The sequence below is a fragment of the Rhipicephalus microplus genome, chromosome 7 (assembly GCF_043290135.1).
Source record: "Rhipicephalus microplus isolate Deutch F79 chromosome 7, USDA_Rmic, whole genome shotgun sequence".
Lineage (NCBI taxonomy): Eukaryota > Metazoa > Arthropoda > Arachnida > Ixodida > Ixodidae > Rhipicephalus > Rhipicephalus microplus.
The window spans coordinates 119517498-119529651 of record NC_134706.1 but is presented as its reverse complement, the minus strand read 5'-3'; the positions used below and the strand labels follow the sequence as shown (position 1 = coordinate 119529651).

At 44.9% G+C, this 12154-nt stretch overlaps 1 protein-coding gene across 1 annotated transcript in view; it reads right to left on the bottom strand.

Annotated features, from left to right (window-relative positions):
- The window catches only part of LOC119179097 (4-pyridoxate dehydrogenase), a 203264-nt gene extending 194664 nt beyond the window's left edge, over positions 1-8600 (bottom strand). The window contains exon 1 of the mRNA XM_037430175.2: positions 8375-8600. Within this exon, the coding sequence (XP_037286072.2) occupies positions 8375-8528 (154 nt within the window). The 5' untranslated portion in view covers positions 8529-8600. The remainder of the gene's footprint in view (positions 1-8374) is intronic.
- Positions 8601-12154: the final 3554 nt, after the last annotated feature.

Sequence of the window (12154 nt, the reverse complement as noted above, 5' to 3'; positions counted from 1 at the left end):
TTTTATTCGGGAACACTGTTTACAGTCGTACTAGTAAGCTATAAAAAGTAAGCCGTAAAGATTGTCGTGTTTTTCACTCGCTTGTGCTGTGCCTCTCGAGCGAATCTTTGATTCTCCTTGTCGTCGCTAGCGCGCAACTAGACACAGCTATGCACGCGACAATATCTCGCACAGGAACACCTTGATTTACCTGATAACCTCACTGTAAACAGTTTTATAAGGCTCACCTGACCACCTTTGTCATGTTTGCCTCCCCTCTTTTCTGAAATCTTTTTGTCATCTTCATGCCAGCAATATATTCACGCCGACAAAAAAAATTGTTCACGCGCAGCTTAGATGAAACTCCGCCGCAGGTTCCCGAACACGCGCGCTAACTCTCGCAGGCATGTGCACGAAATGGCCAGAAGCCCCCACTCACTCCTCTGCTAAATGCATGGCGGTGGAGAGTCAGTATTGCCCAGCACCTTTATGTATTCCGATACTCCATGCCATTTTGACCAGACTTATGGATGCACTTGTTTTTTACCAATGGTTATCAGCGTAGAGTCACTCAAATATTTACCTCGCTTGCAGGAGTGACACTTCTGTGTGTCAATACCGCACGATAGAAGCCAGTTGCAAAGAGTGTGTTGCAAGCGCATTAGCACAAACCTCGCACAGCAGTGTCTATCGTCTACTTCGCTGGTTTTCCTTAAATGGTTACTAATCCACAAAATTAGCAGATCCCAGGTGCAGTGGGAATCGACGATATGGGAAACTGAAATTAGCAAGATCGATGTGTCACTAAAATCGGCTCAACGCTACCAGGTGGAGGTAAATTAGGCTATACAAGACTTAAATGTGATGATTATGTTGTCCGTTCGCGTCATGTAATACCTGAATTGGTATATTTGAAGCTAGCGAAACAGCCGCGAATGCAATATGAGCGTAACACGTAGTCATGCTTTACCTGATCCGCATGTCACGATTGTCCCGTTTGGACGTGTCACTTACCAACCTCGTTGGTCCGGGTCAAGTTATGCCAAATTTGGAACATGTGAAGCTAGCGAAACGGCCGCAAGCACTTCGTGAGCATGGCGTGCGGCCATGACTTACATGACACGCATGCAACGAATTCCTCGTTACGGCCTGTCACTTACATGTTCGCCATGCAGTCATGTAATACCGTACCAGTTTTGCGATATGTAATGTGGATAAACCGTTGCAAGTGCAAAGTGCAGCAAGACCATGACATTACCATCATGACGTTCACGACATACCTATATTTTCATATTATGACTAGTCAAATATGCTTTTCATACTGTCGTGTAATGCCATACCAATTTCAGTATGACATAACACAACTCTATGACGACAATTATCAAAAAAGCCAAGAGATGTACATGTCGAAGGCGGCTGTATATATATATATATATATATATATAGCTATGCAGTCATGTCATACCGTACCAGTTTTGCGATATGTCATGTGGATCAAACTGCTGCAAGTGCAGCAAGTTCATGACCAGACCATCATGACGTTCAAGACATACCTATAATTTTCATGTTATGACTAGTCATTTATGCTTGTCATACTGTCGTCTCATTGTCTGTTAGATCTCATATTGTTTGAAAACACGGAAACACGAGCCCTTAGGTCTACACTTCTTTCCCAGATAGATAGATAAATAAATAAATAAATAAATAAATAAATAATGAATAAATAAGAAATTAATAAATAAAACAAGAAAATAAAAATAAACAAGTAATAATGAAGAAATACTTAATAAATAAATAATAAACAAGTATATAATAAACAAATAATAATAATAAACAAATAATAAACGAATCAATAATAAATAACTAAAAAAATTATAAGTAAATAAATTATAAGCAAATCAAATATAAATAAACAAATCGTTAAATAGATTAATATATATATAGATAGATAAATAGATAGATAAATAATTGTATCGTATCTTAGGAGCCGAGTGCTCCACGTGTGCCACGAAAGCGTATCGTATATGTTTAACGCTTAACTCGAAGAGCTTATCTGTTAATGGCTGCAAGACACGCCCCTTCTAAATCCTCTATATGTACACGTATGCAATAAAGCAGGTTCTGTTTTCCACCCGTACACAGCGCATCATGTTTGGCTTCTTGAACGAGACGATACAATAATGATCGCTGTCGCCGATGTTCACTAAGAAATGCTTCGCGTTTATAGTAATAACATCGCTTTTTTTTTGCGCGGTGTTGCTGGGGACCTTAACTCGGATCATTGCTTGCTAGAGCGCACAGCAGATAAATAATTACAGGCTCCTCATCGCCGAAAAGTCTGTTACATTATGAGAGGGCACTAAAGCCAAAAAGGCACTGGGTGAAATTATCTGACCTAGCGTGTGCAACCTTCGAGCACGTCGGCACGCAACTGTGACGCCTTCTCGCACAGTACGCATCAAGACATCCGTTCGAACAGGAAACGAAACAGCAGGGTCATCAAACGGAAAAAATCAGTGTGTGCGCCGAGGTCACCGACTCTACAGTAGCCGCCAATCAGCAGTAAAACGCGAAAAAGAGCCTCTAATATGATCATTAGTTTTATCGATTGCAGCATGGCGACGCGAGGGAAGTACGGAAGCAATAATTTTGAAGATGTACTCATGTTTGCGAGATTCCATGCCGAAGGATATGTCGACCGCAAAACTTTCTCTCGGTAACCTTTGAAGGGCATATACGTCCATATCAGCGCACTTGAAGTGAACTCGTGTCTCGTGAGTGCCGAATACTTAAACTTGATGTCGCCTATTTCTTGCTTCAGCGTTGATTTTGGAAGACAAAATACGAATTCCCTATTCTCGTCTCTGAAGTCCGCACACATGGGGCGTCTTCTAGAAGGAACAAGCCAGCGGACGATGGGCCTGCTGAGGAAGCTTTGTGGGCATGCGTTTACTTTCGCCGTACCGCAATGCCAGCAATCCGTAGTTATTGACTCGGTAAGAGGCGCTCGTGCGTCAGGGTTAAAAGTGGCTGGGTGTACAGGCTGTTTTACACTTAGGAGACATGTCGAAGCACGTGGCATCGCGATGCGGCTGCGCTGCATCCACACACCATCCGCAGCTCGCGCGTGCGCAGACAATTCACGAGTGTAGTTTTGAGCCGCGTCAATTGCTACGGTGACTCTTGCTTGCTGCATTGCTGGCCGGCGCGCAGATATCATTGTTGGTGCAGGCACTGGGTCAATAATCTGCACTAAACGTTGCGCGACGCCAACTCCTCAGCCTTTATTTGTGGTTATAAAGTGATACATGAATTTGAGCGCATACCTAGTTCTCTCGAAACGACGTGGTGCTCTGTACGTTCATGAATATTTCTTTACTGTGTGCGCACTGCAACACTTTGGGACGAGGAAGACCCGACAGTAAGCACGCCATGCACGTTGTCTTGATTTGACTTCAAATAAAATGATCGGCCCTGTATCTCCTGTATCTGCATGTTATTCTGCAAATGTCATCGAAAGACGAAAGTCTTCCGTGTGTAGAGAGTGAACAAAGCAGTTATTTGATGTTCTGCGCAACAAAATTGGTGAATGGTATTCTGGAGACGCTGCGTCAGAGTGCCTCGAGCGTGCAGCAGAGGCGAACGAGCGTATCAAGTCACGTCACACGTGAAACATGAGCGCCATCTGGAAGTTTTCTTGGAAAACAAAGTGCATGGCTCTCAGACGGGGGCGCGCGCACGTCTCAGAGGTGATAAGGGGTAGAAGGCAAGGTGACGGGCAGGTGCCACCACCGCCTCGTCTTTGCACTTTGCAAAGCATTAAAAACACTCGCCTTTTCGTGCGAGCGTTGCGCGGTCAGCGCAGCATGATAGGCGCTACGGTCCTTAAAGTTATGTATGCCTTTCCTAGAAAACTACGCACATGCAGATTATATACGTGTATTTATGTTGCCCCAGGCATGCGAAATAATTATTTTTATTTGACGATTGGACAAGTATGAACGCTAAATCTTGAGCAACATTGGTGGGCGCTGCGGATGGGTTCGGCTGTTTCAAGTATCTGGTGCCGTCAAGAATGGACAAACAGACTAATGTACAGGCAGACAGACAGACAAAAATTTTGGCATCGAAGACACCCAAGAAAGACTATCGTCTTTAAAAAAGCACTCAACAATAACAGTAGTACTGCTGCACTGCTTAACAAGATAAAGCAAATGAGAACAAATTCAGGAATGCTTTAGGAGTGGACAAAGCCTGGACGTGTCTTTGTACGACGACATTTCATTACCACAAGACTCACGAGCCGGCTACAAAATGTTGTGCAGTGTTTAGAACTTGGTTAAATATTCTTAAGTCACTCTTTTTCTAGTGTACGGTAGATAGCAAATCTGGCATACGGAGCAGTACTTCTTTCACACAAGAAAAAAATAAAAGAAAAACGTACGGCAGACGAGCACCTGTTTAACTCAGCTCAGTCTGGATGTTGTGATGCCATGCCCCATCGTCAATTAATAGGGCATGCTGCGGCGGAACATCGCTAACATCATGCATTCAGTGCCGTCTAGAATCAGCGCTATCATCGCTACCGGCACAGAAATTCACTCCTGACGCTTGAAAGTGCTATCTTTTATTCAGAGTTTTAGAGACCACGCACGGTACATGCTCATTATTGTGTCTTCCTCAATTGAGCTTATTGCGGCGGGCACTTAATGAAGAAACATTTGTGAATGCACACAGTGCCACAATGTTCCGATAGAGCAAACAAGACATGCTGTAAAATACTGTTTCTAGCGTACCATTATCGCAAATAAAAACAGAGGTTGGCAATGCACAACAACTTTTAGGGCAGACAAGCGTTGCAAGTTGGGCATGTTTACGGGAGCATGTGAAAAAAATCATAGCACGAAAGACACGAAAAAAAAAGCACGTGCGAGTTTGTCGTTCCTTGTTTATTCGTGTCTTCTGTTGCGACTCAGATTTTACTGGAAACGATTATTTCGAAGTACCGGCTTAGGTCTCGCATTAGCAATAATATCCGTGCGCTAGCCGACAGTGCGGCACACGCCTTGCCATAGCAGACGACGCGGTTCCACTCTACAACCTTGAAGCGTCTTCGCACGCGTGAACTGCTGCCCGCGCATGCTGTTGGCGCTAGTCGCATCGCGATGACATTCGCTCCAAGATTTTCCGTAAGCATGAAACATCCTGTACATTCAAAGGAACAGTGTAGTTTCTATGTTTTCCCCCAGAAATGAGTAACTAAGGGAGTGCGTTTTCAGAAGCACGCCCACACTGTTTCATTTATTGTATGCGTTTGAGGAGAAGTTTTTTTTTTACTTCGCAAGTAGAGAGGGCAGTCCGCTCTGGTGAGACTTTTCGCACTATATATGTTTCTGCAAATGCCTTCGCCCATATACGTAACGCTGTGGAAATGTGGAGCGTTTTGTAGGGTTGAAGCTGGTACAGCTTGGGCTAAGTACTTCGTCGTGACGACTGAGTATGGCACAAAAAACGGTCACACGACACAGGCGCTTGTGTCGTGCGTCCTCTTGTGTCCTTGCTTCTTGGCGCCATATTCAGTCGTCACCGTGCACCAACAAGCCCAAATTTCGACCAAGCCTTCCTCGCGCCATCTTCACTAGTTCCCGAGAAAAGCGCTAGCGCTTTTCGTGCACTCCCTTTCTCATTGCCGGAAGCTTAGCGAGCGCAAATCGCGACGCAGCTACTCATGAACACCTTGGAAGTGAAGGCAGTGACACTAAACCCCGTATTCACAAACGCTCCTCGACTCGACTTTCCCCCTTCACTTGACAGAGTTGAGCACTGCACCGCCGTTCGGTTGAAAGTAGCACTGCGCTACTCAAGAATCGAAGATGATTGTCGATATGCAGTGACTCGTGACTAGAGACGGCGTTCCCATCGGCTTTCTCAAGTGAAGGCGGAGCGTTGAGTGAAGGGACGTTCTAGAATACGGGGGTAAGAGCTCGCTAGTGGGCTGCAATGTGGGGTCGTCTCCAAGATTGGTGGTGAGAACATGCCAGTGTCGGCAGCAATCGGAGGCCAACATCATCAATCCGGAGGTGGCGGCAGACGCAAGGGCTCATGTAGCCGCAGAAAAGCAGGCTCGCCGACAAGCTGATGGCCAAGTTAGAGCCCACAAAACAAAAGCGGCACGCAAGCCGTGACAAGAAACGTCGAATCGGAGCGGGTGTGAGAAGTAGCGTTCAAGCGCCGAAAGCAGTCGCTACCCGAGGCTTCACTCGTTCCGCGCAAGCTGTAACGCATGCGACCGCTTGTGGTTTGATTACAGTCTCAGCACCATCGTCTCCACCCGTAACGACCACTCTCATGCCAACGGTATAGGGTTAGGTTGGGTTGGGTTAGGTTAGGTTAGGTTAGGTTAGGTTGGGTTAGGTTAGGTATACTGTCGTTTTCCAATGAGTTTTCGGTCACTGCCACGTCATCGGCTCCGCGAGCCATAAGTCGGCTTCCAGGCCAGATCTCCTGCCCATTCTCAACTCAGTTGTATGCCTGATAGGTTCACGACAACCCTTGACGTGGCCCTTGACTCGTGGTGGCGGCCAGTATAACATGAAGGGGCAAGCAGTAGACGTTAAAATAACCGTGCCCCATTCCTGCTACCTGCCACGGAACGTGCCCGACGACGCCGCCTTCAACGCACACCTCAAACGCCAGCCGGCTCGTTAGCATCAGCTTCACCCCTCTCATCATCACTGACTTCGTGGAGTCGGCGGAATAATTCGTTAGGATACGTAGTGTTAAATTAGTGGGTGCTGAAACTTTGTGATGAAAGCAAGCCCTAATTCACTGTTTGCATGCTGAAATGTCTCTTAAAGCGCTAAAAGGCTTCCTAGACAAGACAAGTTGATTTGTACCGCTCGTCATCGTTTCGTATAGTGGAGCATGAGACGACGAAAAAAAAAGCTGGATTAAAAGGCAGGTGAGGCCGCCCACCATATACCGGTTATGTGAGTTCGCGATACACGGGTTCCGGAAGAAATGTTTCCGAAAGATACGTCCCCGGAAAAAAATGCTCCAATTTGCATTGTCGAACAAAAACGTACCCACAACACAGACATCGTCAAACGTTGCGCTTGAAAGTCACCTGTTTTTTTTTCAAACAAAAAAAAACTTGTGGCCGAAGATAACGGTTTACTGAAAGATTATTGACTTTGGACCATAATGGCATACCAACTGTCTCAACTTATCTGTATAGGCGTAATGCCACACGCAATACCACATACAATGCGCATTTCAGATAAATGCAATCAAGCTAGGCACGCGCCCGAAAAAGACATAACGGGGGTGGCAGTTCATGGCCCATGCATTTCATCAGGAGGCAGCAGCTTGGTCGCAGCAGCACTCTGCAGTTGAGCGTACGCTTTTGGGAGCTACATCAATAATTGCCCGGTGGTTAACTTAACGTTACTCATTTGCGGAATGAAGATGATAGGGAGTTTTAAAATAGCGCACCGCGAGCCCTTGTGGTGCGCTCGTCCCAAAACCACCATATGAATATGAGAGACGCCGTAGTGGAGGGCTCCGGACCACCTGGGGTTATTTAACGTGCACCCAAATCTGAGCACACGGGCTTTCAAATGCTGCAAATAATATCGCAAGAAGAGGGCAGAAAAAGAGACTGCACTTGTCTCTACAGGAAAAATTCGCTGCGATTGTCACAGTTGCCGTTACAAACCTTAATAACAAAAAAATGCCCCATACGCAGCTAGCAGAACCTAGAACGCTGCACCAGCTAGCAGCGGTGCAAGATATGCCCACCGAGTCCTATCAGCCTTCAGGGACCTTGCTATTCCGGCACCTCGAACTGTCGCAGTGGGCGTCCGTTCAAACCACTTTTTCTGCTACGGTACTGACCGAGAAAATAAAAAAAAGACTAGTACTTGTATTTGCCAGAGCAACGTGCTTGAAGTTATCAGAGAGCTGCACCTGGTTTATGGGCAGAAGTTTTCTATCTAACTGAAGGCTGTTGGACACACGATTTAGTTTTAACTTCATTCGTTTTCCAGCACACATTAAAAATTCGCAAAGTGTCGAATAAAAATTGATGTTTGTTTGTTTGTCGGTTGATTTTCACCTAGGAACCGTTTTTTTCTAGAGAGACATGCCAGAAAGGACGTTTAATTAGGATACGTATCTTCCGGAAGCGTATACTCCAGGGACGTTTTTTCCGGCACCTGGGATACACAGGCGCTTCTGCAGCAGCCAAGAAACTACTCAACGGTCACAGGCGGCAAGACCAATTACTGTGCCATAGCATTAAAACCAGCGCTAATGATGTAGCAGCTTCCATTCCACACATTACGTTATTCAGCCTCTACTGACGCTATAGAAAAGAAAACGCATGTTGACTTACCAATAACGTAGTCATAATGAAGATTCAGTGGGCGATTCCTGATTTCCACATTCGGTAGGTATGTCTCTTGAGATATGCTACGAGGATAAAAGGGTGAACCAAAGTAAAATTTCAACAAGGCAGCGACCGACTCCCATAACCAACAAAAATACATCTCTGTCAGTGCTTCTGCAGCGGGACAGCTCTTGCGGGACACCTGCTCGTCAACGAACTAACTGGTCTATTGATCCCTGATCAAAACCGCCACGTGGCTCACGTACCCAGTGACGCCCCCGGTGACGTAGCCGGACTTCTTATCATTCGTAACTTTTTACTGATATATTTCTTACGTTTAGTACTGAATAAGTGGCTCATTGTACATTGTACCGGTACCTGTATTGATATCAAGGCGGTATCTGCGTGGTTGTGTTTCACCTACTCAGCTCCTAGACACAGCATGCTTGGAAAAATGGCGCTAACGTCAGCGATAAGTTCTTGAGGGCGTATCGAGTCAGCTTTGCAAAAACAGAAACACATCCATGGCATGCGGCAGCACAGTCGCAGTGATAGCTCCAAAAGAATCTGCCTGGAGGCTTCCTAAATCACTCTTTGAGAAACTACTACCAATATACCGACAATTCCACTTGTTACCCATGACACCATAAATTATCACCATTGTCGTGAAGTGATTGAGTGCGCACTTCCACTGGTACATGTCATTCTTCGGAAAAGCATGGTTTTCAATAAGTAGCTGCAATATATGTGAACTTCGTTAATATTGCTGCTGACCACAACAAAGAATTTCGACTGAGCAATATGTAATCCTTTGAAAGCATTCAACGACCCACTCGTTACGCAATCTGCGTTGTATGACTCCATCTTGTTACTTTGCTCTTCATGAATCGTCTATTATACATGTTACAACAATTACTTGACCGAAATGAAGCGTGCCTATGGTCAGTTTGCTACAGAGTCACAAGAACATGGGTGACTCTGCCACATTTTTCTTTATGAAGCTTTTGTTCCCTCGCAAAAAATGAGCCTGTAAAAAAAAACGGTAACTCATAAAGCACCCACTGCGCACCACATCTTGCAAACAGCTTTTCCCTGCAGCAGTCCTCACTCAGCGCTCACAAAAAGCTCAGGCGACAGTCTGCCTACCCTTGTTTGGTACTATGTTAGTAGGAAACGGTCGCTTGTCTTGCGCAAAAAGGAAAATCCAGCAGATCAGACGTACCATGTGAATCGCTATTATGCGAAGCATGCACACAGAAGCGAGCTGTGGTGTAAATTCTTTGTTCAGGAAAACGTTACACAATGACGCTAAGCATATACACAAATGTCACGCGCACAGACATGTATGTTGAACAGCAGCATACGTCGTATATCACCAGTTGTTTACCGTTACGTTTGTGCTTAGAGAAACATGGCTTTTACCAACACCACTAGCGGTAAGCTGAAAATGTTGTCCTTCAGCTTGCCAGGATAGTACCTCTTGATAGTGCAACGTAGAAATACTTTAGTGGATGGCGCATTGGTATACAATTCACGTTAACCAGACGTGACACCTGTACCAGAGGAGGACACACGTAATGTTTAAAAACTAGATGGGCAGCAGTGCAACAACAATTGACATTTCACCAACATCACTCAGACTGAGGGTCTTTTTCCGAACGAACTTCAAAACCTCGCGCAGATCTGTGGTAGAATACTTGATTACCACGCAAAATGCTTTGATTCAATTCCTGCTGGGACATTCACTCTCTGCATTCGTCGGGTCAACGCTACCAATGTCGGTTTTTAATGCTCTCGCTTTTATATACCAAATGCCCAATCTCGCCTTTCGTCGGACGACATAAACTGGACAAAATGCGCCAGAACCCATATACTATAAAAATCAATGTCATGCTAAGCATGGAGTGGTAAAAGGACTGGGGTGAATATCTCTTTCTGAGCCACACGTTATGAAATGATTTTAAACCTGGATACAGTTGTTATACGCACACACATGTATGTTGAAAAGTCGTACATGTTTTCTATAACCATGTTAACTGTAGAGCCACATAGGTATACTTGTTATACTGAGAGCACCCAGACACCAGCAGCCACATAGATAGATAGATAGATAGATAGATAGATAGATAGATAGATAGATAGATAGATAGATAGATAGAGAGACAGACAGACAGACAGACAGACAGACAAACAGATAGATAGATAGATAGATAGACAGACAGACAGACAGACAGATAGATAGATAGATAGATAGATAGCTAGCTAGCTAGCTAGCTAGATAGATAGATAGATAGATAGATAGATAGATAGATAGATAGATAGATAGATAGATAGATAGATAGATAGATAGATAGATAGATAGATAGATAGATAGATAGATAGATAGATAGATAGATAGATAGATATGCTCAAAGTCGTCGGAGTTCGCTAAGAAATGCTTCGCATTTAAGATGTCCCAGGAATTTTCCTTACAGCACGAGCATTTCCTCGTACAAGCGTGGTTGAAGTGTTTTAGGACTGCCGAGCACGATGGATTTTTTTTTATGTAAAGGCTAAGAAGGACTCGCTCGTCCGCCTCCTTGGCGTCCTTCGGAGTATCGTGTAGACACATAAAATTATGTCATACCTGTAAAGTGCAGGCGGGACTGAGTTCGAGGTTCGGATCGGTAGGGGATGAGGACGGTGTTCGGAGAGTGAGCGCCTTGATTACGACGCACCGAATGAGAAGCAGTCATGCGGGTAATGCAATCACATACATTGTTTTCTGCATTCGAACTTGTAAACTTCATTTTTTTTCAAGCAAAATTTCACTTTTGCATGCCCTTTCTCAAATTTCTGCAAAAAGTTCCTAGAGTACACTACCTTGTAAAAAGGGTTCATACTTTATCGTAATAATTCCAGTGTAGCATTGACGTGATTTTGGGAATATGACGTTCTGCTACCTCTGCCGATTTCTGTATTCACACGTCATTACAGATTTAATGCAAAACTTATTTCGCGAAGTCAGTCTCATTCTAAAACCGTGATAATTACCTCTTTTTTGCCGAATTTAGTTTTCAGTTCTCACTTCCAAAAACTGTCCTTCGTTTCTAGACACATTCGGTATCTTCTTCAGAAGGCGATCACCCGGCCGGCTCCAACGATAGCGACCCTTCGTGCTTGTATGCCACTCCACAGTTATTCACACCACTGTTCTTGTTCATGTGTTGTTTTTTTGTTGGTTTCGGAGTCAGGGCTCACACATTCTTGGCAGGGTCCCAGTTGTCTGGTCATCTTCAGGCGTCGTTCAGATTTGCCAAGATGCTTCTGTGTTTTGGTGCGGTTACCTCCCTTTTAGATTACATGGGTGACATACAAGTTGATATCATGGTCTCGATGTTTGCTGTGTTACGCGAGAACGTTTCGCGTTGCATTGAAGCTACGTACTGTAGGTCGTTTCGGCATTGCCGTATCCTTCCCGGAAAGTGTTTCGTATCTGTGAGTCTTAGAAATCAGTGCAGGTACCTTCGTAGACTAGCCCAAGGAATCTTTCTCTTGGCCATGGCAACAGCCATGTAATTGTGAAAGCGTTATTTTTTGCCACCTGAACGAACTTCTTGCCAAACACTCTTCTCAAGAGTGGCGCTAACAGGAAAGTCTGCCCTCTACCATCGTACCTCGTCTCGGTCCCGTACATACGGGAGATCAGCGATCAAACACGTTTTAACCACTGGACGGCTCTTGCAGCGGTAAATAATTGGCTGCCCAAAGAAAGGTTCCCAAGCATGGCTAGCCTGCAAAGTCTAC